This window comes from Aythya marila, assembly GCF_965140915.1.
Source record: "Aythya marila genome assembly, chromosome: 1".
Classification (NCBI taxonomy): Eukaryota; Metazoa; Chordata; class Aves; order Anseriformes; family Anatidae; genus Aythya; species Aythya marila.
Genome location: NC_139042.1, coordinates 96,324,076 through 96,350,005, shown reverse-complemented (window position 1 = coordinate 96,350,005; position 25,930 = coordinate 96,324,076). Strand labels below are relative to the sequence as shown.

General features: G+C 37.1%; 1 protein-coding gene across 7 annotated transcripts in view; it reads left to right on the top strand.

Annotated features, from left to right (window-relative positions):
• The window catches only part of ITSN1 (intersectin 1), a 128,887-nt gene that overhangs the window by 30,623 nt on the left and 72,334 nt on the right, over positions 1–25,930 (top strand). For 5 of the 7 annotated variants that reach the window (XM_082780906.1, XM_082780907.1, XM_082780908.1 and 2 more), the window contains exons 3-14: positions 707–799; positions 2,844–2,907; positions 10,551–10,711; positions 12,902–13,081; positions 13,546–13,639; positions 14,608–14,708; positions 15,300–15,363; positions 17,572–17,709; positions 18,632–18,747; positions 22,172–22,434; positions 23,001–23,150; positions 23,325–23,465. In XM_082780906.1, coding sequence (XP_082637032.1) covers positions 707–799; positions 2,844–2,907; positions 10,551–10,711; positions 12,902–13,081; positions 13,546–13,639; positions 14,608–14,708; positions 15,300–15,363; positions 17,572–17,709; positions 18,632–18,747; positions 22,172–22,434; positions 23,001–23,150; positions 23,325–23,465 — 1,565 coding nt within the window. The remainder of the gene's footprint in view (positions 1–706; positions 800–2,843; positions 2,908–10,550; positions 10,712–12,901; positions 13,082–13,545; positions 13,640–14,607; positions 14,709–15,299; positions 15,364–17,571; positions 17,710–18,631; positions 18,748–22,171; positions 22,435–23,000; positions 23,151–23,324; positions 23,466–25,930) is intronic. The other 2 variants (XM_082780909.1, XM_082780910.1) reach the window with 2 other exon arrangements.

The following is a 25,930-nucleotide window of genomic DNA, read 5'->3' as shown; positions in this document are numbered from 1 at the left end:
GTTGAGACATGCCTGCAATATAATGTTAGATAGTTCGTTGGAGGTCTCGGGTAGAAGATGAGATGTTGTGTTTGCTCTGAGTACAAATAATCTGAAGGATGAAAGTGAAATGTCTGGAAGAGGAGAGAGAGTGGATCTGTTGCAAAAATGAAAGTAGAACTAAAGAACACGTTGTAGGATCATGGCATTGTAGAAGGGGTAGTAAATCTCAGCGTAAACTAAATATTTACCTCTGGATTAGGAGCGTGGTGTGAAGAATCTGGTCCTTGTAATGTACTCTTACTCAGACTTCTCAATCTTAAAAAGAATGATGAATGTACTTTCCTGAACTGTGCTGTTGTTTCCAATGAAAATTGTTAATCATCTGGTTTCATCACACTTTTCATAGACGAGTAAGGGGAGTTCTCCTCTGGTGCTTAGGGACATGGTTTAGTGGGTGATACTGGTGGTAGGGGGATGATTGCACCAGGTGATCTTGGAGGGCTTTTCCAACCTTAATGATTCTGTGATAATATTCTATAAGTACTGACTGGCTATTTGGGGATTCACGGAACTTGCAACTACAGACTTTGGAGGAATAGCTTCTATGCTTTTGTATGTTGTTTTCATAGGTCTGGTATGGTGTGATTTAATTATACTCAGAAATAGGGATTTTTTCTTTTTTTAGATGTTTCTTAATTTTGTTTTTCTGTCTCTCTTCAACTAGGCAACCTGGATATCTGGGCTATTACTGTGGAGGAGAGAGCTAAACATGATCAGCAGTTCCACAGTCTGAAACCAACATCTGGATTTATCACTGGTAATGAAATAGTTTTCGCTTCTAATTTCATTTAAGTAAATCTTAACTAATGAGTCTAAATATGTACAGAGCTGCCTGGGAGACGATAGGGCATAAGAATTTAAAAAACGGAACAAGTCTTACTCACTTCCCATCCTATTTTTCATTTGCCTTACTACATCAACTCCACTTTTTCTGATATTTTACTGTAGACACTATACCTGGTTTATGCCACTAGCTTTTTTAAGTAGTATTAAAATGATTTATAGCTGGCTCTATACAGCAGCTGTATTGTGTAGAGGCAGCTGATAGTTATGAACTGCAGAGTTACAATTCAGAATGTGGAATCACCCTGATGCTTAGTAATATTTATAGTGCTTTAATGCCCTCGGTGAATTAACTCCCTGTCCTGAGCCTGGCTGAGATAGCATTAACTTTATTCGTGGCAGCTTGCATGGTGCTGTGTTTTGCAGTGTTGATAATACCATTTTGGCTATTGCTGAACAGTGCGTGCACAGCTTCCAGGATTATCTCTTTCTCACACTGCTCCCTGCAGCTGGGAGGGGACACAGCTGACCCAAACTGACCAAAGGGATATTCTGTACGGGCATGCTCAACAGCAACTACAACAACTAGGGGAGGTGGATGCACTTTTTTTCAAGGTAGCCATTGCTCAGAGACTGGCTGGGCATTGGTTGCTTGCAGGAGGTGGTGAGTGATCACCTGTGCATCACTTGGTTATTTTATTTTTTTTCCCCTCCCTCTTTCAATTATTAAAACATCTTTATCTCAGTTAACAAGCTTCCTGACTTTTCACACTTTTGCTCTGCCTATTTTCTCCCCCCTCCTGCTGGGGAGAGAGAAATTAGTGAGTAGCTGGTCGGGTCCTAATTTCTGCTGGGGTCAACCGGCTACACTAACATACTAATAGACTAAGAAGTCTGTTTAAATAAAGATCTATTAATTTAACTGAAGTCTGTTTCAGAAACTGATTGTTTAAATTAGTGCAATCATTGTGGGTGACCTTTTAAAAAAACTAAATGGCAAAAAATGATGTAATTTGTGGGAAGCAAGGCTGTGAATAAAGGCTGCATTGGTCCTGCTAAGTTTTCATTTAAAACCACTGATTTGCTTCAGTTTTGAAGTCAGTATGGTGTCTACTTTTGTTTTGTTTTGTTGCATTAAATTCCCTTAAGTGCTATCTAAAATCTTTTGCTCAATGGGAATAAATGCAAGGTAAAGCTATGTTCTACTTTCTTTCTGCTATCTGCCCATCAAGATGATTTCCAGCGTATGAAATCAAAATTGGATTCTTAGCAGAGTCTCATCACACCCATACGTAGCTCCAAGTATACAATTTGATTGTTCCTGCTCCTGTTACATGACAGACTTGACACAAAATCTGTTGTAGTTCAGTATGTAAGCTAGTACAGTTTTTATCGACTTTCTGTGATATTTAGTGATATTTCTAGTTTGTTTACAAATTTCCTTTGCAGGCCACGTTATTTCCAAGTGCCTAATCCTTTTGTAATTGTTTTTCTATCCTTATTTCTAATTGATATTTGGAAAATGATTGAAATGTACCATTGTTTTCTTTAAGGGTAGCTTTATCTTGGGTTACACATCAGGGTAAAGACCACTTTATTTTGTTTGTGGCAGCTGAGTGGCCTTGTACTACCAAAAATCAAGGATAGAGTTTGTATTGATATATAATTTCTTTGAAGGGAAAAATTTTCATGTTCTCACCAAGCACATGATTCCTGCAAAGCGAGCCATTGACACAAATTAGGGACTGTAAGCTGTGAGTTTTCAGTTGTACTAAATGTCCAATTGACTTCATGTGGTGCTGACTGTTGCAGACTGACAAAGTATGTCCTTGTTGGAAATACCTTGTAGGCTCTTGAGTGACAAACCATTAAATATCATGCTCTGTTATATATGTATAGCATTAAGTATTTATGGCTTTGCTGTTGCTTCTGATTTAGATATTTTGACTGATGATTTCCTCTTTACTCTTACGGGTATTGTTAGCATTTTCTCAAATGATGTCCTATTTATTTTATAGGTGATCAAGCTAGAAACTTTTTTTTTCAGTCTGGGTTACCTCAACCGGTGTTAGCACAGATATGGTGAGTATATGGAGGAAGCGGGAGATTGCGGTTATGTTGGAGCATGAAGCTTATTTGTACAGACTTGGGCAGTAATTGTATCTCATATTCTGGGGTTTAAAATCACTCGTTTTGTTCAGTGTGCTTTCAGAAGTCTACAAGTCAAATATGCTTTATAGTATTGTTTACCTGAGTTTTTAAGTTACTTATCCAGTTACTGGAAGTAGCCATCCTCCTAGAAATGGCATTTTTGAAGTTGGTGATTTGGAACTCTCCTTTCAAACTACCAAATGCTTTCAGTTTTGTTAAAACTATACTAATGCAATCATTAAGCATATTAAGTAGTAGTCGAATTCTTTCTAATTAGACAGCCTGTGCAAGACTTGTAAAACTTATTACCACATTAAGACTGACAATAGACTGTTTTCATTGTAGTTGAAGATGCAGCTTGAAAGCTTGAAATTTTTAGTATTTCTTGGTGAGTTTAGACATCTCACAGTCTTCATTGCTGTACATTACACATCACAGATACTTCTGCAGTCTCGCAGTTTTCTTCATGCAGGAGAACTTTTGCTGTAAATTACATGACCCTTCTGGATCTGGAAGTGCTAACTGTAGACTATTTATAATTTGCAGTAGTTATATTACTACTAAAACCTTCTAGAGTGGAAAAAGCAGCAGAGCAGTGGATAACTTTCAACAAATGTGCTAACTTTTTCTCTGATGTTAGCTGTTTGAAAGAGAGGGTCATTTACTGCACTTATAACAACTTTTTGTTGTAGTAAGGGCTTCAAAAGGCAGAGTCTTGCTCTGACTGGAGGAAGAAAGTTATTTCCTTGCAAGAAAAACAATCACTTTGGAAATATGTGTGCTTTAAAGAGGGACTGGATTTACATGGCTTTTAAATAAATAGCTTATTTTCTTTTCAAATTACTTTTGTCTTACAAATGTCCAATCTGGTCTTGTTACCTTATTTGCTAGAAGGCTCAGTGAAAGTTCAAATGTCCCTGTGGAACTTATCTTGCTTCTTAATTAAAGAGTGAAAGAGCTTTTGTCTTAAACAAGACATCCTTTCTCCAAAAATGTTCCATAGGCATTAGCTTTAAATAGGTGTTAACAAAACTAAACAGTTGTAAATAGTCTGACTAAAAATCTCTTCCTCTCTAAATTATTCAGTTTTTCAGCCTCTTGAGAGGGAGAGAATCATTCCACTAGTTCTGTAGTTGTCATAGAGACAAGACCTGAACTTGCACATTTTTTTAAATAAAGCTGAACTAAAACTTCTTCGTGCTGCCTTTCTAAATCATACTAAAAATGTAGGTATCTCTCTCATTGTCTGTCTTCTTTTTACAATCATCTCTGAATTAAGAGAAGTAATTATGTAAGTTAAAGTCTAGATCAGTTTTCTGAATTCTTAGTTGGAACTAGAATAACCAAGTAAGACAATATTTGTATAGTGATTGTAAAAATAAGAGACCTCTTTAAAAAAAAAAAAAAAAAGAAGAAAAAGGAAAAAATCAACCCTTTTTCCCACCACTTGAATGATGTAGCTCTTTTGATGAATCAGTGAGTGTTTGTTTGTAACCTACCACATATTACTGCTGTCCCACAGAAACAATAGAAGTTAGGCTGTTTAGCAGCAAGAAGTCCTTTGCAGCCTCCAAAGGACGTCACAATATGCTCCAGACTGCAGTGAAAAATGTGAATCATTGTTTGCCTTAGCTCCCAGGGGTAAGATCTGCAAGCGGCACTTGCTTTGTGGATTTAGAAGTTAACAGCAATATTCTGAATGTTGCCTATCCAAATTTCTATTAACATTGATGTAGGACTGTGAATATTTTATCAGAGGGAGAAAATCTGCCATAAAAAGCCGAGAATCTCTGTAAGAGATAAGACCTACATAAAATATTTTTTATCACTATTTCTTAAACAGATGGAGATGCTTACTTTATATAGCGTGCGATTGAGGAAGATAGATAGAGGAAGAGAAGGGAAAGTAAAACACTCTTTCAGAAAGGAAAGTTACATTCTGAGTTAGAGCAACTTGTACAAGTCTTCAGATTAATTTTCTGATCCTAAACATACGGAAGCATGGGCATACTGTATGTTGCAATATCCTCAATGAGCTGACTTGCTTGAATCCAGTTTATTATATTAATGTCTGTAAGGTAAGAACCTAGCATATGTTTCATAAAAGGCCACCTACAGCTGTGCGTAGACAAACGGACGCTAGTACAAAGTTCCATCTGGTTTGTTGGCCATGCAAGTTCTTGTGTAGAAAAATAACAACTGGGAAAGGAATTGCAGGGGGTTGGCCTAATGAGTGACAGGCCAGCTTTCTGAGCTTTCTGCAGAAAAACCAAGCACTCTTTGACTTTCCAAACATATTATCTCATGACTGGGAGAATTCTGTTTAAGTGAACTGTATAAGGACTGTAGCTATCTTACATTTTAAGTGAACTTGAATTGTTTTTTTTTTTTTTTTTAAATCATGAAAAAGTAGTTTTTACTAGAACTTCAAGAAATACTAGGTAGCTGAGTATCAGTTAAATGTTTTCTGCTTCAAGGGCTGCTTTGATGGTATTCTGCAGTTGGTGTAATTGTTTTCTAAGATGAGACCCTGAACATTATATCTTATTTAAACTTCTGCTATTAGTCAAAGCTTCCTTAGTACTCATTTTCTTTAATACAGCAGCTCCATGCTTTTTAGCACTGAGAATTCCTGTGTCCCTTCTATGCTGCATTCATGTAAGAAAAAAGAGGTCTCCGTGTCCTCGGTGGAGCAAACTACTGGAATTACTGTGATATGTCATGGATACTACTGATCTACCCTTTTCAGGCTTTGTAGTATCCCAAACTTTTTTTTTTTTTTTTTTTTGTTTGTTTGTTTCTTTTCTTTTCAAAAGCCTCTAAGTAGGCATTGAATTGAGACAGCAATGGCCTGAAAAATAACTGCTTTTAAGTAGGTAACAACCTGGCTGTCTTCTAAAGCTCTCCTGAGTGTTGGCCTCGAAAAGCATCTTCTGTGTAGCCTCTCTTGAATTAAATGGGAACTAAAATAATCAATGCCAGCTGTTTTTGTGTGTTTAGAGTTATTTGGTTTTGATTTTTTAGGACAGATTAAAGCTGTCAGGTGACACTACCTTTTCCTGACATGCATTTCCCTCATAAGCACACAAATTTCTTAAATTTCTATCAAAGTGTGGATCCGAAAGATAAAGGGGTGGCAATTCTATGAGTTGTCAATCTTACTATACATGCATTAAGTGAATGATGGAAAAAAAAAAGTAATTTCTCATTTTATGCCTGAATTTTAAGGCACAGTATGGGATTGTATAATCTAATATGGGAATGTAAAGCTAAATAATTCCAGGTTTTTCAACTGCAGGCTGTTTCCTTGCTTTAACACTGTTATTTGCACGGAGATGGGTGTTTCGTAGCCTAATTGTAAGCACATTTAAAGGACAAAAATGCTTGCATGCTTAGTTTCTTTCTTTCATAGATGCAGAAACAATCAAGTTGTCTGCATTCTGCAAAAAAAAAAGGAGAAGAAAGAAGCAGGAAAAGATCTGTAGGGGAAGAATTTTGTCACCACCTGTAATCTAGCATTGTGATGAAGTCTGCTGTAGTTTTTCTCATTAGAAAACCCCTGTTGTAAACACAGGCGTGTTCTATGAAACATAATCAATATTTAGTCAGTGTTTAATTCATTTACTGCTCTCCACTAGTTTCCGGCCAGGCCTTAAATGAAGCAAATTTAAGGACATTACATTTTTCCAAATTTCATTAGAAGCAGAACAGTGTAATTAGTGCTTTCTGTCAGGCGCTTGCTGGATTTAAGGTGATGTTTATTCGAAGTCGCACTGTAATCTAACAGCATGACAACTAGGTTCGATAATTAGAAATGGAAATTTGTCCTATTTATTCACTAAAGGTTTTGTCAGGCCAAAGCTGATACTTGTTAAGAAGCTGTGAAAACATGTATAAATTCTGTAGCATGTATGGAAATTTTTTTTAACTGAAATTCACGCTATTGAATTAAGTAACAAAGCCATCGGTGTAGAGTAAATGAGTTGAACAGAAGGTCAGACAGTAAATTAAAGCTTACTGATGATTAAGTGAAAAGAGTTCAGTGAAAGCAGTAAGGCTGGTGCATATCAAAGTTTCTTATTACTGGTCAGTTAATATTTTCTTATGGTGAATGCAAAGACTTACTGTGTTCTCGCAGTATGCTGCTAGTGTCTGGAGAATCGAGGCTGCCTACAGCTCAACAAGGATTTACTCTTACTGCATTTTCATGGCCATGTATTTGACAGTCTCAGACATTCTGCCTGTGATGGAAAGCCTTCAGTTTTATAAATCAAAGTAGCTGCATGTGTAGAAGCCACTTATGTTGAACAAATGGCTTATAAATACATCTCGTGTAATTACTTTCCTTAAATGCAGAGGTGTAAGGAGCATTGCAGCTATTTATTTGAGTTGCTGGTGCCAGTTGGTCACAGCGGAGCTGACTGACTTCTCTGTTGAGGAAGGTGTCTTCTTTGGGAGGACCACTGATGATTGAAGTCAAAAAAATAGTTTCTCCAGATTGTTTTCTCTGATTTTTTATGCACATCCACAGGTTTGCTAGCTGTATAAGCCTGGATTTTACTCTCCTATTTCCACTGGGCATCTGACAGAAGAATGGCTAAGCAAGCATCGAATAAAACTTTCATTTAAAAAAAGAAACAAACAAACAAATAAAAATAAAAAAAACATTTTCCCTATTTAATAATTCTGCATTTTCTTTAATTGCCTTTGGAAAGGTGCAGAGTGTGCTTGTAGCTAATTACCTTCTGGTTTCCATTGTTCTTAGCACTCTTATTTTTCTAGCAAAGCTCTCTTACCCTCAGTATTTGTTCACTGTACGTTGGTTTACTTTCTAATGCAAAACCCACACAGGGGAGCACTTCAAAAATACAGTTACCCGTTTTCTGACATTCTAACACTCCACATAACTTTTGCCTCATCTTACCTAGCATGTCTCAGGTTTGTAAGACTTGCAGCCTTATTTCTCCCAAGTGGGACTTTTGGAAACCTAACGTCACTGTTTATAGGTGGTGACTAATGTGTGTTATATGAACTGTTTTGGTTCTAAAAAGTAAAAGGTGTGTGAAGAACAAATTAAAATATCCTGAGTAATACCATTCCTTGTAAGCCTGAGAGAAAATTCTGAACAGCAAAAATTCTGCAACGTATTGTGGGATATTTTTTTGCTGGCTGTTGTAAGAATGGCATTCTGTCTCTTTTCGTGTCACAGTTAAACTATGAATTCCTTCAAAGTGAATTAGGGCTTATCACAGGAACTTTAAGTTGAAGTAAACATTTCTGATATAGAGAAAATGTCAGAGAGATGCAAATGTCTTTTTCGGGTTAATCCCCTTTTCATTTTATAGGAGGAACTAAATACATGCAATCTGTATAGAAGCTTTTGTATAGTGTCTTGTGGCATATATGCTGGAAACCAATAAACTCACAGTACTTATATGTTCAGAGAAAGCTGTTGCACTTAAGAATTAGCAGAATGTGGGTAACCTCAGTAACAACAAGTGAGAAGCCTACTTTGCATTTTACCTATTCTCTGGAAGTAACTATACCTTGCATTTCAAAATACACATTTTTTATTAACAATTACTGTCATCTAACCTTACTGCTCAGAGTAGAGAGACTTCACTAGGGTTCTCCCACTTGTCTCTACAAGCTGCAGGACAACTAAAATATTACATTGCCATTTTAACTTAGCCTGCCATTGTATCAGGAGGTACCAGTATTTTGCTTGCTCTTCATGGCAGAGTGATCAGAGGCTGAGACTCTGGAGGGGTGGTGCTCTGCAAGGAAGAAATACTCATTCCAAAGTTGTACTTCTCTTGGTCCAGGTTTGCTGTGCTGGTCTTCTCTCTTCCTTTTGCCGGTTGGACTACCATAATTGCAGTCTAACTGCTGCAGTAGGATCTTCTTAACCCATTATTTGTAAAGCGAACAACAGACTAAGTGATACGACTGAAACTTGAATCCAAATTGCATCATGCTGTCTGGGTCCCAGAATCAGTTTTGACTACAAATTCAGGTTTTCAAAGACTAAATGAGATTAAAGCCAAGTCTAAAGTTACTGAAAAACAGACAGCTTTTATGTGTAAATCAAACTTCCTTGTGATACAGAGCTTCGAGAAACAACAGCTAGATGTTTGCACAGCCAAAACTTGTTCTCCAATGGAATATATGTAGTAATTCAAAATCTTTGAGGGAGTGGTGCAATGCATGCTTTTCTTTCTAACTGTAAGCCCCAGAGTCTACAGTTCGCTCATAAGACTTCCTTCTTTAAATACTGCTGCCAGATTCTCAGTTATTTTGTCTTACTCCACCAATGTCACAAGGTTGGCTACACTACTGAAAATGGCTTAAAAGTATTAGGAAGGGTTGGAGTGCCTCCAGTTTTGGGGAAATGCTACTGGCAGCTTAAACCAGGGGAAACTCTTAAGATACATGGTTCATCTGTAGTTAATCTGCTGGGATCTACCTCTTTGTTGAGTTTTCCCTTTTTTTTTTTTTTTTTTTTTTTGGGGGGGGGGAGCTGGCTAGGCTGGGAGGGTTTTGAGATTTTGAGTGCTTTACCACTGTTTTTACCAAACTATCTACTTCTTTAAGTATTAATTATAAGTAACTGTCCATTTATTGTACTACTTTCTTGATTACTTCTGGCATACATTGATGAAAGCTTTTGTTGATGGACATTTGATCCAGAAATAAAGCTCTTTTTTTAAAATTAGACTGCCCAGGTCCTTTGTGTTGTCCTGTACGTGACATATAATGTATACCAGCACTTAAAAATGTATAGTATTAAAATACTGAAATGTGTACTTAATTCTTCAAATAAATGCAAAGAAATAAGCATAATGTGAAAAACTCAGCTTATAACTGATTACATTATTAATGTACATTTACTGTATATTTTGGCTTGCAACGGCAGGAACCAACATTCTTCTTCCTGCTTCTCCCCCTTTCTACCCCTCCACTCCCAACCCACTCCCATTCCCTGCTGAGCATGGTTTTCTTAACCAGCAAATGAAGAAACAAAAAAAAGACCATTTAAGTCAGACTACTCGAAATGAAAGCCTATTCGGGATCTAGGCTCAATGTTTTATCTTGAGTATTATTGTTTAACTGAAAACCCAGTTGCACACTTGCAGATATAATGGTGCTTAGTAAATTGCACAAATTTAAAGAACATTTTATTTTAAGTGAAGATAAAGTCCTAATTTGCAGACTAAGTCATATGATTCCCCGTGGTGCTATTTGTAGTGCCACATAGATTTATTTGTGTGATTTTTGCAAAGTTTTAGTACAACTACATTAATCCTTCCTCTCAGGTTGCTTTGCTGTAATTCCTCTAAGAGTTGAAAAGTGGCTTTAAAAATATTTATTAGTCACTCCAAGAAAGAAATCGAGAAACTTTTGGTTTCAACAGTGTCTTGTTTAATGACTGCTTTTAGCACGGTATAATTATTTTGGAGTGGAAATTAATTAGTCTTGAATATTACACGCCTGTGTGTGCATGCATGCTACTAGGTCAGTTCCTGAAGTTCATAATTAAAGAATCTAACTGTGAAAATTGTGTATTTTTGTAGGGCTCTAGCTGACATGAACAATGATGGGAGGATGGATCAGCTGGAGTTCTCAATAGCTATGAAACTCATCAAATTAAAACTACAAGGTTATCAGCTCCCATCTGCACTGCCTCCTGTCATGAAGCAGCCACCTATTGCTCTGCCTAGTGCACCAGGGTTTGGTAAGCTCTTCGTTGTCCTCCTGGTTAGCTTGTATTATAGAAACTAAGTGTAATTTGATTTTCATTTTATGGTTTCTGAAACAATGGTACTTGGACCCAAAACCAAATGCTTTCACTTCCATGAATATGCTAAAAGAAAAAATGTCAATGAGTTTTGCTTTTAGCACCCAACCATACTCCATAAAGTCAGCTGGGGTCCTGTTTGCTTCAGGCCTTATACTGCTCCCCATATGCTCCGAATAGAAGTGTTTGTGAGAAAAAAAAAAAAAAAAAGATAAACCACCTAGCAGGGCTAGTACATCCAAAGTAATGGAGTTTTTATTTAAACTATTTTTATTAATCTGTATTTTTTTATTAAGGGATCTCCAGCTTTGGCAATACGTTTTTCTTGATTTTGCACAAATCAGGCTGGTAATGCACCCCTCTGCTTTCAGTTTGAGAACTAAAAGCAGAACACCTCACTGATACGACCTAGAACAACTGCTGATTCACTTCTTGTGGTTAGTACAGCCAAGTTCACCATCATTTCAAGGAAAGTAAAATAGGATAGAGGGAGAAGCCAACAGGGGTTTATGAAGGGCAGGTCCTGCCTGACTCACCTGGTCTCCTTCCAGATGACCCCACTTAGTAGACAAGGGAAAGACAGGATGTTATTTACCTGGATTTTAGTAAAGCATTTGACACCGTTTCCCAGCGTGGCCAGCAGTACCAGGAAAGGGATTGTCCCATTGTATGCAGCACCAGTGAGACCGCACCTCAAGTATGGTGTTCAGGTTTGGGCTCCTCAATACAAGAGGGACATTGAGGTGCTCAAGCATGTGCAGAGAAGAGCAATGAAGCTGGTGAAGGGACTAGAAAACAGGACTTTCGGGGTGTGATTGAGAGAACTGGGGTTGTTTAATCTGGAGAAGAGGAAGCTGAGGGGAGACCTCATTGCTGTCTACAACTGCTTGAAGGGAGGCTGCAGTGAGGAGAGTGTTGGTCTCTTTTCTCAAGTGACAAGTGATAGGATGACAAGGAAATGGTCTCAAGCTGAACCAGGGGAGATTTAGGTTGGATATCAGGAAGGATTTCTTCCCAGAGAGGGTATTCAAGCATTGGAACAGGCTGCCCAGGGAAGTGGTGGAGTCTTCACCCCTGAAGGTCTAAGAGATGTGTAGACGTGGCACTAAGGGACATGGTTTAGTGATGGTACTCACTAGCTCAAGTTCATGATTGTACTTGATGATCTTGAAGGTCTTTTCCAACCTAGGTGATTCTATGATTCTGTGTTGAAAATATCTAACTGAAGCTGAACCTCATGTTTGACACCTTGATATTCTGCTGTAGCGAGAGGTCTTTTACCTTTCTGGTTTAGTCATTGCTGTAACTGGGGTCGGTTGGTGCCTGAGAATTACTGCCGTCATTATGAAAAGGGAACAATGCACTTGATAAGCAGCACACGGTCCTGTTGTTTGATTACTTGTTGCTTACGCAAATTTTACAAATTTTTATTTCTCATTGTAAGAAATCAGTGAAGTTGAACAAAACAAATACTGCTCTAAGTGAGAAAAGGCATTATAAAGTCACTCCCCAAAAACCAGCAAAATCCATGATTTTCTTTTTTGTTATTCACTGTAAACTTGATCTCAGCTGCTTGCACACAGCCTCATTCTTCCCATTGGCATAACTGGACCTCCTTATGCTCCCTGTTATCCATGCAACTGTGCTTACACCTAAAATACCTCATTACTGTGCTTTATCCTATTAGCTTTGCACTGTTTCATCTTGACAATAGTCTGCAAGCAGTTATCCTGAAGCTCGTTCCTTTCAGCTGTGGCTACATGTAGACTTCGGGTTCATTACTCACTGGAAGTTGACAGTACTGCTCTTCATTTAGTTCAAGGGAAACAATTCTTTTCTTCAGCAAATGCTAATTGACTTTTTTTTTTGGTCAGCGTTGCATCCAGTGTGATCTTATATGCATACATGATAAAATGGTATTTTGTTCCCTCGACATTGTTTTATGCTGCCCTGCCATGGTAATGGTGCAGCGGACTGTAAGAGCTCTTTAGAGGGGTGTGTAGAAGTTCCCATTTCGATTTGTTCTTTAATTCTGCATTTACTGCTGGCTTGCGGGCTGCCGGTAAAGCGTTACATCACGCTAGGAGTCTCTAAGTCAGAAAAAATGTCTCCTTTTCTCCCCCGTAGGTATTGGGGGCATTGCCAGCATGCCATCTCTTACAACTGTTGCCCCAGTGCCAATGGCATCAATTCCAGTAGTAGGAATGTCTCCGCCGTTAGTATCTTCTGTTCCCGCAGCAGCAGTGCCTCCCCTGGCTAACGGAGCTCCTGCTGTTATACAGCCTCTGCCTGCTTTTGCTCATCCTGGTATGCTACCTACTGAAACTCTTTACTCTCTTGCTATTAACAAGTTAATTTGCATTTTCTTTGGATCCGGAGAAAAATAGATGTGGAATCAGCTACTTTATCTTATTTTAAAGAATGGTTTTGGATTAGGACTGTACTTTGGTTTAGCCCAATGTAATTGGTTAGCAAACTTGTTAAAAGAATGGACATGCTATGCTGTAACAGTCAGTCATGTTGAGCAACAGTGTGATAAATCAAGCTTGCCTGTAAACTGTTGACTAGAAATTGGTCTGTTGCTACCTATTTATAACAATTGAGTTACTGCTATTTGTTGGTATTACTTTACAATACTTAATACTTCTTCAAGGGATGCTATCAAAAGAACCATAATATTTTTTTTGACATTAAGAGCTAAATGAATGTAATTGAAATTATACAATTTAAAATTCTAGTACTAAAAAATACATGCATTTTCTTATTTACAGCCACGTTGCCAAAGAGTTCTTCCTTTAGTAGATCTGGTCCTGGATCACAGCTAAACACAAAACTGCAAAAGGCACAATCATTTGATGTGGCCAGGTAAGTTGCTGGACAATGAGTATACGTTTGTATCTGGTTCCTCCTTGTTAGCAAAACAACTTCTCTAACAAAATTATTCTCTGAAATAGTATTTACTTGCAGAAATCAATTCCTGCTGAGATACTACTTCAGGATTTCATAGGATACTGTGGTTTTACAAGAAATGCCGATGAGTAAGGAACAATTGAAATATAATAGGCTCTTACAGTATGTGTTGATATAATTTGCAAGCTCTTGAAAACTTAATTTTTAGAAAAGCATATGATTCCATAAACATAATTTGCATTGTATACTACTGCACAGGCACTCTCCTGTTAGTGTGGAAACATAAGTAAAATTAGCAACTGTAGGGTTATTTTTAAATTTTTAAAATAAATATATGTAATATATTAATTTTTTCACTGTCTGCTTAGTGGACCAGGGAAAATGGATTTGGTGGGTTCAGTTCAGTTTTTTCACTGTTGTTTGATTGGTATGCTTTCAGAAATGCTTGTATATATATATTTTTTTTTTCCCTGAAAAAAAAATACAAAGTTTGCATGTGCCTAAAGACAGAAAAACTACACTTACTGGTTTTCAGTATGAAGACTCGTCAGACTAGCAGTTAAAGACAGGGTAAAATAAGATATTACTTCCACTGACTATGCATTTCCTATCATATGTTTAGGTAAAAGCTTTTAGCTCCTCTAAACCGTTTAGGTTACTTAATTTCTCTGCTAGTAAAGGAAAAAACAGCAACAATCTTAGGCCCGTCATTCATCTTTTCCAAAAAACAGCTTCTAAGACATAACAAATGTTTTGAAATATGAAGTCAAAATTGTTGTGGTTCCGGGAATAGAAGGGAATATTTGGAAAAGAAACATTTCTGGATAAAACTTAATCTCTGTGCAGCACTTCATCCTGTTGTACATATCGCTTCATGCTATTAAATGTAATACCCCTCATCTCTACCCCTTTTTTAATTCTAGTGTGCCTCCTGTGGCAGAGTGGGCTGTACCTCAGTCATCAAGACTGAAATACAGACAGCTGTTCAATAGCCATGATAAAACAATGAGTGGACACTTAACAGGTATTGAAACACTTATTGTTGTTTCCTTTTTTATCTGTAAAAGGTCAATTATAATAACATTCTAAGCACTGTTTGGATGGTAAGAAACTCTTATCTCTCCAAGTTGTCACTGACAATATTTTTCTGTTCAAATTTCCCAATTCCTTAATGATCTCTGATATTTAGTATCCTTTTCTTACTTTCCGGTCCTGTATTGGGAAATGATTCTTGGAAAGGGTACAATGTCTTTTGTGAAATCTTCTGTAGCCATTTGTTATGTTCGACTCATCCACTGATGGGTGTTCCTATCCAGTTTCAGAAATAGAATAGAACAGTACTCTGGCTTAGTTTCACTAGTTTTGAGAGCATCTTTGCTTTTCATAGCCTTTTTTTTCTTTTTTTTTTCTTTTTGAGTGTTGTAGAGGACAAAAAGGTTATCTATTTTTTAGTATTTTCTTCTTGAGGGGCCTAGGGATAGCCTGTTCACAATGATAACATCTCTTTGGTGGTACCTATTTAAAATCAACCTCTGCTTGTGCAATAACTACATGGCAATACAAGGAAAGGAGAAAAATGCTTATATGTTTATTAACCCTTGTTTTAATTTGTTAGGTCCACAAGCAAGAACTATTCTTATGCAGTCAAGTTTACCCCAGGCTCAGCTGGCTACAATATGGTAAAGATAAATCTAATGATTTCTACCCAACTAGAAACTGTCCTTAAACCTCTATAGTGTGTCTTGTTTTTTTCTCCTCTCTTTTCAATCTCTCTCCAGTGATAAAACATTATATTTTGCTCTTTTGAATGTTTAACTTTATAAAACAAAGCCTGCACTCTGCACTGCCATGCCTTTATTAATATTACTCCACAAAACCAAAAAAGAATTTAGTTTACGTTATACCTATAGGTGTTTTATATGTTGGGTTTCAATTTTGGGGGGTTTCAGGCAGATCAAATGTTCAGCATTCTGCCTTCTACATCCTCAATCATATGTGATACAGCACCAGTGAAAGTTACACATTTGCACAGGTAGTACAAAAGGAAATTTAATCCAGAACCGTACTTTCTTTGGGGCTTGTCTGCATTTTACATGAATTTCTAATGCTTATTTTCAAGGATCTGGAGTTACGCACTTCAATTCATGAATTTTAGCAGTATGTGTCTTGGCTTCTCTTTTCCTTTCAAGTTCTTGTTTGCCAACATTTATTGTGCTCTTATGATCACACGGATTAGTCTCTCTTTTCCCTTATACTTTTGAGGGTCATATTTTCCTGTGTACTGTGTAATGTTTCTACTTCATTACTTGGTAGTACTTAGTTACCGTTGATTTATGGTTATCTTTGGTGACTTCTCAATGGCTTTCACACTGCTTCTGTACATTTTTAATTTCCAGTTTCTCTCTGCAAATTATTTCTAATTAACCTCTATAATTTAAAAGTCTTTCCTCAAACACCACTGTCAACAAAATAACCTGTCTGACTTCTGTTGTGTGAGGATGTCAACGATGTTGTCACTGTAGTGTGATGGTTATGTTGCACTTACTTGCTTTGCTAAGCACTGATGTTTTTGTTACATGAAAAAACAAACACTCTCTCCTCTGTTTCCTAACAAAGCTACTATAAGGAATAAATAGCAACCCGATCATCCAGCAGATGATTAGTCAGAAAATTCTCTGCTTGTTGCCAGTGCTTAAGTAGGTTGTGTGGGCAGGGGAATGACGTCAGCGTGCTCCAGGATCTAAACAAAGCTGTTGTAATTTTTGACATTCAGAACTGCCGGGTCTATTGAGATAAGGAATAGACTTTATGCCTTTGTTGGCCTAGGTATTGTTCCCTTTCCTGATTTTTATTCTCTGGCAGTGGTACCACTGGGGCAAGGCTTTTCAGTCTGTATTGGCCGTAGACTCACCTTGTTTTAAGAGTGGATTCACTGATTCATAGGCACACAAGATAAAGTACCGATGTTCAGCATGTCAGCTATTTTGTAACAGCTGTTTCAGGGACAAAGACGCGGACCCATACTGTTAGAGTAGCTGAATTATATCCTTGCATGCTCCATTTTCATTCTACCAGCTTGTTCCTGTGCCTCAGCTTGTTTCTGTGCCCCAGCCTGAGGAGCTCAGTAACACAGGTGTGGACCAAATGGGGCTGTCGTAGTCTTCTAAATTTAAATCCCATAAACAAAGTCCTGTACCTTGAGGAATCAAAAGCATAGATCAATTGCTCACCTTAGATTTTCACAGTATCATGAGACATTTTCCTTTAGGATTAGAGTCAGAAGCGTGCTGGAGAAAAAAAGCTGATATTTAGGCTGTTAAATTTTGTCCAAAAGCACCCTAACATGAAGGCATTTTTGGACATTTCATGAACCTGTTGGAGCACTGGTTTTAGGCCATCCTGAGGCCTGACCGCATCATTTTTTTTCTGTATGCATGCCAATAAAATGTTTTTGTGCTTGTCTAGGCTAAAACATTAATGGTTTTGATTTTAATGCAAATGTTTGCCCAGGAATGCAAGAAGTAGACCAAATCAAAAACTTCTACACTTTCTTGAACAATATCGTGTAGCGGATGTTCACAAGGTATCCAAGAAAACTCCATTGATTAACATTATTTACATGGCTTATAGTACAGGCAGCACTCAAAAGCAAGAGAAGTAGAAACCATGGCTGTAACAATAGTTTCAAGGAAGACATGCAAGAGAAATATGGGAAATACTGATGCATTTGGTTTTTGCCTTTTATTTGTTTTAAAAAAGTAAAGTAGTGTGAAAAACTAATCGAAAAATGAATCAATTTGGAATTGAATATACCAAAATTGTGCTTTTTAATGGTGATTTTTAATCTTTAAGAATGTACTTATTTTTTGTATTTTTCCTTTAAAAAGGAATCTTTCAGATATTGATCAAGATGGAAAACTTACAGCTGAAGAGTTTATTCTGGCTATGCACTTAATTGATGTAGCTATGTCTGGTCAGCCACTGCCACCTGTACTGCCTCCAGAGTATATTCCACCTTCATTTAGGTAACTGGTTATAATTCTGGAATCTCACTCCTAAATTTTTGTTTCATTTGGGAAAGCTGTCCTGTGAGAGTAAAGGGCAAGAGACTGAAAAGTAACCCTCCTTGATTTCGTGCTGCGTAAAGGGCATTTTTTGGTTTTATTAGAAGAGCTGGATGCTGAAAATAGCTCTGTCACAAAAAGTCCTTGTAAGAATACAGTTTTTGTCAATGTTTTATGCTAATAGACCTTCCAAAACTTACTCAGTCTGGCTACTTGAATTTAAAGAGTTGTAGTTTAGGCTTATGTTTCTATACAGCAAATAAGATGTATTAGAATTCAAAACATGCCCTGCATTTACACTGTGGCAAATTCTGATGTTTTTTTAAACAGTTGTATCTGTGAATAGTGCTGAGTCAGTACTTCCATTTCTCTATTTCACTTTTCTTGGAGAAATGGGTAGGAAGACAGTTACAGCAATGAGAAAAATGTTTGCATATAGTCATAGCTTCATGTTCTTTAGGTATACTCTTGAAGATTACAATTTTTTGTTTCTTCTGTGTGGTGTCTTGTTTTCAGCTTGACTATAGTGAGCTCTTTCTCTCTCTTTGCAACTTTTGTTGTAGTTTAATTCCCTGTTTCCCCAGCTTCAGACTAGTCACAAGTAAGAGATCTTGGTGACAGAGTTGAACACATCTGTAAGCTGCATGATGCTGTGAACTTTGAACTAGGGTGCTTAGGTCACCAGTGTGTGCTGTTGGGACTTTGGGGGGTGCTGTAATTTTAATGGCAACTGCAGATTAAAATGCTCTGGACAACGCTGAGGGAGCATTAAATATCACTAAACATTACATCATTGCATTTAATTTATGATTTCATCATTAAATGATAAATTTGGCAGGCGTATGTTCTTTTAAGCAACTTGGAATTATCCTTTTGTTGACAGAAGAGTACGTTCTGGTAGTGGCATATCTGCTGTAAGTTCAGTATCTGTAGACCAAAGGTTACCAGAAGAACCAGCATTAGAAGAAGAACAGCAGCAACTGGAAAAGAAATTACCAGGTGAGCAAGCATAAATAGTGATGTGTTGTGTGCTGTTATCAGAGAGATCATCAGGTTATATTCTGGGAAGTTCTAATGACATGTTAAAAAATATTTTCTTTCCAAATGAGGTTTTGACATGACGGAGGTATAACCAAGACAATGCTTGGTCCAGCTAATTCCCGACTGTTGTATGATCCTTTGTTACTGACAACGGACATATGAACAGCTTTCAGGCTGCTTATCTTACGCACTCTCCATAGAGGCAGCACTTTGCAGCCCTATTACAGGACTATGGTGAAAACTTTTAGTACCTCCATCTTCTGACTTCGGTGTGGTATAGTTTGTCTTACATAGATACAGAGGCCTGTTTCACTGCAGTCCGCGTAGCAATATGCCAGTTTTATACAAGCTTTAGCAGCTCTGTTTAAAAAATTAAAATAAAAGAGAGAAGTATAAAGTGTCCTGGATGCTAAATGGCAGGAAACTTCTTTACACTTCTGACCACCCCCTCACACTTCTTTCTTTTATTCTGTTCTGTTCTGTTTTGTTCTGTTCTGTTCTATCCTATATACAGTGGAAGATGTAGCAATATGATAAATGTATACAGTGTGATAATAATGCTTTTCTGTTTTGTTCTAAACTCTTTTTTTTTTCTGATTAATTTTATTGATTCCTAACACTGTTTTGCCTCTTTGATCACAGCTTAGATCTTAGCCGATGTTTTCAGAAGACTGTCCACTGTAATGCCAACATCCTTACACAATATTAACTGCTTTTAGAGTCCATGACCATGTGTGTTTAGTTAGGATTATTTTCATTCTCCAAATGTGCTGCTCTCATTAATATTTCATTTTCCTCTGCTTCCTCATTGCCAGATCTCTCAGTTTTGTGAGATTCTTCTAAAGCTCTTCACAGTCAGGTTTTTATTTTAATACCTTGAATATCTGGCCTCATCTCCAGAAGTTGTCTTGTTACTTTTCAATCTCTTCCAGACCATTGTTGCACACTGAACAGCACAATTGCTAGTAGAGATCTTTGAAGGAGGCTACTAAGAATCTTTCTGTCATTGTGAAAGTTGGTAATTTATTTCACCCCTTAATTCCAATCTTTTAACTGCTTGTTAATTCCCAAGGACTTTCTGTCTTTTTCCAACCCTTGTCTTTGGTTTGTATTTTATAACTAACTGCTGCTAGCAGTCTGCTGAGTAATTCCTGGCTGTAGAAGGATAAAGTGAGATAGCAGGGGCTGCTGAAGCAGACCTTAGTGAGGTCTCACAGTGATGTGTTTGGTCACAGGTGAGATACAACTCTCTTACACATTTTGAGGCGTAAGTCTCGTGCCCTTGGAATTACAGGATTTTGGGGTACAGTTTGTAATGCCAGGAAGGTCAACCACTGCCTTTGGCTTATTTTCTTTATTAGGCTTCAAAAAGACACAGGCATCCTTTTATTGACCTCATCTGCTTTGTCTTTCTTATTGATAACTTTCTTATTGATAAAATTGGGTGGGGACAGATCTCAGCCCTCTACTGTATTTGAGAGGCAGCTCTTTCCTGCATTGGCTTTTCCGCATGGTGTCACGTGTAGTCATGCATACTAACTCTTTGTGTATTGTAGCCTCTGCTACTTTGACCAGCATGGGATTAGACTGACTGGATTATAGCTTTCAAGATCATCACACTGTCTTTTCTTAGTGACTGGTGTTTCATTTGTCCTCTTCTAGATGCACTGAGGCTGATTAAAGGATGGATTGCACAGCCAAGCTAGTGATCACAGGATCACAAACTAGTTGAGGTGGGAAGGGACCTCTGTAGGTCATCTGGTCCAAACCCCTGCTCAGATGGGGCCACCTCTTGTAGTTCATGAATTTTGTATATGAACTATGGATTAGTATTGTCTGGGTTTGGCAACCTGTTACTCTTCATTTTCTTGGTTTTATTTTTGTTCCAAAGCCATTTGTTTCCAGTTTCAGAATAACTAGACTGTATAAACCTTTTATTGTATTTGATGTGTAGATTTTCCACTATAAAGACCACTCATATAGTGAATAACTTCTGTATCCTTCATTGGTTTTGCTAAATCTGACTTTTTTTTTTTTTTTTTTTTTCTCTTGAGGGAGGCAATTGAAAGAATTTTTGTTGCTGTTTTTTTGAACCTTCAGAAGCTATCCCATAAACATAGTAACACAAGCCAATAGCTACTCATTTCATTTAATGTGCTAGAAGTTGGTCTCATCTGTTTTCATACTTTGTTACCTCTAGTAGCTACCTTGATTTTGTTGAATAATCATACTTTCTTGTTGGGCAGTCTTTTTAGGGCTTGGTTTTTCATCTTGGTGGTATATGCTTTCTTTGAGCCTTTAAGACAATGCTTAAGCAATGCTGATGCTGCTGGCAAGCTTTTTGTCCTTTTCTTTTTATCGACTTCCTTGACATAAATATAAATATATGTTTTTTCCTTTTTGCTTGGTTTCCTAAATTGATGGGGGCTATTCTCTATCTTATCAGTCTTTATTTTAATATTCTTTGAATCTGGTGGCTAATTTTAAACATTGAAGTGATTAAATTTCTTCTTCTGTGAAAATTTGTGATTGGCAGTAAGAAAGACTTACTGACTTAAGAAAAGATAAAAATTCAACTCGTTGGGCAGATGTCAGCCCAATATGTCAAACACTTGGTGCATGCACACTTTGAAGTGAACATGTACTGTCTCTTGATTTGACTTGCATGCCAATAAAGTACATGTTGGGCATGAGCGAAGAGAAATACAGAATATGAGGTATGGGAATGGGACACAGAGAGTAGGAAAAGAAACTGAAGGTGATTTGGAGGGAATAATTTGGAGGAACTGTGTGAGAGAGGTCTGGAGCGTTGAATAGGGATAATGCCCGATATTACAGAAGAATGTCAGGGAACCTGTGCTGGAACTGAGGGTGTTGTTTTAGGACAACAAAAGATTAGGGTGTGAATCTGCAGGAATCTAGTCTTTCTGAGTTCTCGTCAAGAACTTAAGTAAGCTGTTTCTTTTCCTGACAGTAATGAGTGATCTTATGAGAATATCAAGTTTGAATAAGTTCTGGTCATTTGCATAATGGCTTTTTGATAATATCTTCAGCTGAACTCTTTTCCTTACTTGTAGTAATCAAAGTGATGGTTCTTGTGCTGTTACTATTATGAAATGTGTGGAGGAACTCCAGCACACTCAGGAATGTGAACTGAAATTCACACCGTAGTTTCCTTAGGATGTGGGCTTAGGGAAAACTACGATATAAATGCTAATGATAAAACCTGCATTACCTGTAGAGCTATACTATCAGTATATCAGAGAGCTCTTTCTAGTCCTGTTGGAAGATTGTATCACTTTGATTCAACATAAATGGAAGGTTTTATTAAATTACTAGCAAAGTTTAATTCTCCTTTACCCCATGTTTCTACACACTAAAGTTACGTTTGAAGATAAAAAACGCGAGAACTTTGAACGTGGCAATCTAGAACTTGAAAAACGGAGGCAGGCTCTCCTGGAACAGCAACGCAAAGAACAAGAGCGTCTAGCACAGCTGGAACGGGCAGAGCAGGAAAGGAAAGAACGTGAGCGGCAGGAGCAAGAGCGGAAAAGACAACTGGAGCTAGAGAAACAGTTGGAAAAACAGCGGGAATTGGAACGGCAGAGGGAAGAGGAAAGGAGGAAAGAAATAGAAAGAAGAGAGGTAACCAATTGGATAAAAGGAAGGTGGCTAAGTCATTGAGATCTGTGTTTGTTTAGAACAGAATAGAATATGTATACTAAATATTTTTTCATCTTTATTTTTAGTAAGTAAATGTTCAAGCAATACACTTAAATTTTGGGGTTTTTGAAAGTGAGGAAATAGTTGTCAATCTCTTTCTTAATTTTTCAAGTGTAAAGCTGGAGAATGCCAGATGTTGGAGAGAGATTTGATGTTAGTTTGGAGGATTCTTGAAGTCTTAATGTGAAACAACATATTAAATCAGAAAATTGGATCTTGGAAAACTTACTAAAATGGAATGGTATTCTGTTTAGTTGCATATCCACTCTACAGTGAAGCAATAGTACTTTTAAGTGAGCATTTAAACAATTGAGCAATTTCTGTGCTTAAATAGGGAGGTGCATACTTATTCCACTGTTTAGCAGCATGTTTATATTAATATTTTAATTATAACTTAGAATATGAATATCAGTGGTTAGAATAGTTTCTCAAAACAGATCTTTCATATTTTTGTTGTTGTTGTTTTCTTCTTTGGTTAAATGCTGAAGGCTGCAAAACGGGAACTTGAGAGGCAAAGGCAACTTGAGTGGGAACGTAATCGTCGGCAAGAACTACTAAATCAAAGAAACAAAGAACAAGAGGACATAGTTGTTCTAAAAGCAAAGAAGAAGACCTTAGAATTTGAGCTGGAAGCCCTAGTAAGTGATCGTATTGCAGATAAAACACACAAGTATGGTAATGCCTGTGATAAGGTCCTATTTGTTTTCTATAATCTCAACTTTTAATTGTGGAATTGAAGTACTTTCTAGATCTTGATTTGTGTGACAAAGCATTCTGGTAAAACAAAGAAATCTTTGTCTTTTTGTCTAAAGAATGATAAAAAAAATCAGTTGGAGGGGAAGCTTCAGGATATCAGATGTCGGCTGTCTACCCAAAGACAAGAAATTGAGAGTACAAATAAATCTAGAGAACTGAGAATTGCAGAAATTACCCATCTGCAACAGCAGCTACAGGTGAGAAAATGTTCTCTGATTTTGTTCTTAGCTTTGTGCTTTGACCTCTTTAACTACATCAATATCCTAAGTGAACTTGACACAAAATACATGTTGTTTCTTGTATGTGAGCAATTGCTGTAGATACTTTGTCCCTTAAAGTTTCTGTTCTTCAGTGATGTAAGAAGTGCTTCCTACACTTCAGGGTATAGCTGTGATTACCACTTCCTCCTCATGGAATCCTCTTGTGCAGAATAGTAAATAAATTGTTTAGCTGAAGATGGTTTTGGGGACAAGGAGAATCAGATTTTGTGACATTTTTATTGCATTAATTTCTGTTTCTGTGCTGAAAGAAATTACCTCTGTAAAGTGACTTGATGATCCTTTTATTTTTTATTATAAGATAATGAACTTTCAAAACTGAAGTTACTAGTCAAACCAGTTAGTTCTTAGCCTAATCCTAGCATTCTTCTTTCCTGCTTCTCTATCTAAAATTCTCTGCCAAATTGAAGATGGGACTGATTTGATGTCTGCTTTGAGTGAAAATGTTCTGTGCACTTTGTAAGGGTTTCTAGATAAGCTGATAAAGGCATCTAGATGGATAAGGGATTTTTCTGTTTATTAGATATTTTATATTGCTTGAAGTTAATTCTTGACCAGTAATAGGGGCTCTCTGTGCTTCTGTACCATTTCAAAGAGGATCTTGCACTTATATTATAAGGCCTTAAAAGTAAAGACTGTCTGAAAACCCAATCCTACTGTTCCGTTTCAACTTTCTAAATGTAATCAATAAGGTACATCCATTTGAACAAAAACAGCACTTGAGAAATTAATTTCTGTTTGTTTGCTTTAAGCATGCATATTTTTGGACTATTTTTCTTATTTCATAAAACATCTTTCATTTCTATTGAAGTTTTGTGTGCACTGTTACACCTGCCAAGAGAAAGATGTCTTTTTTGGCAGCAGCTTGATCTGAAGAGTAGAATTTAGGGGTCATATTCTTGCACAGTGTTTTTGTCCACTTAATACAAACAAGGAATGCTACTATGAGAAACTTGTGACATTAAGAACTGCAATAGTTAGCTTAAAATCACTTTTTGGTTTACCAAAATTATGATCCTAGAAAGAAGTACTACTAGTTAGTAGAAAACTAACTAAAAGTAAAGTAAAATTTTTTATCTGAGGAGAACCTAAAAGAGGGGATAGCTTTTTCCTGAAACAAAGATGAGTATCTCAAATATCCTCTAAATTTTACTATCTGATTTGTAGAGGAAAGAGTAAAATGCTATGTGACTTTTTTAAAAGGCGATTTTGATCCTTTAAACTCTCCAGTAGATGAAGAGTCAATATCATCAATTCTCTTTGTAAGATATTATATCTTTACCTGGAAATACTTCAGTTTAATACATCTGTCACTTGATGTGGAAAGTGAGTTAATTAAAATAAGTAATTATTCTTTAACCTGTTAATTAGTTTCAAGATGGAATTTGATTAAAAATTTGGAAGAAATCGTATAACAATTTGTACTGGGTGATGAAAATTTGTGGTAGTTATGTAAATCTGTGCTATCTGGTAGAGTGGTGTTTCCAGGTGTGTTTGGAAGGATCCTGCCTTCCAGACACCTTAACTGTATGTGTCTGAACCATGTTTATACTGTCTGCAGGGCTTCTGCTAGTTACCTGGAGAGTTTATTGCCTCCTTGATGAATAATTTGGCTCCCAAGTAACTTGGCTTTCCTCAGAATCACTGGGAGCAGGGTATGTGGTTGAGACTTATGATGAATTAGTGGTATCTCACTTTCTCATATGACCTTTTGCTCAGGGCACAGAGTTAGAAGAATTTTCCCTCATTGGATGAATGGGAACTTTTTTCTGTTTGTTTGTATCGGTGGTTTGTTGGGAATGAGGCAGGCCTCCTCAGGCAGATAATTTGAAAATTCTACATTATATATTGCTGTTTCTCTTTGGTTTCTACATAGGGAGTAATAGACCCATTACAGGAGTATCTGTCCTTCATGATATCGTTGAGGAGCTGAAAATGATCTACTCATGCTATGGGCAGTACAGCTGAACAGTGTAACCTCTAATAGTAACATGCATAGCTTATCTTAATTTTTATACTAAATGAATTTATAAAGTCCTTGACCCTGCTGTGCTACCTAAGTATGTCTTCAGAAACCTAAGAGATTAGAGTTGTCTGTGGTCATAAGCATATGGTATGAGCCACAAACAGGAGGCTCAGTCAAAGACTGCCATGAGCAAAGTAGGACAACTGTGAAGTCATGTCACTACAGTCAAGCTTGTGTTCTTGTAAGAAAAATTAAAAACTTTTCATGGGACTCACTCTGTTATTGAGTGGTTAGTGGTTTGCTTTTAGGATTGTATTATTTCATTACAGTCGTTTGTGACAAATTGAAATTATCAGAGGTTCCTCAGAAGCCTGCAATTCAGGGTAGCAGCTGAAATAAATTACTTAGTTTGTCTGAA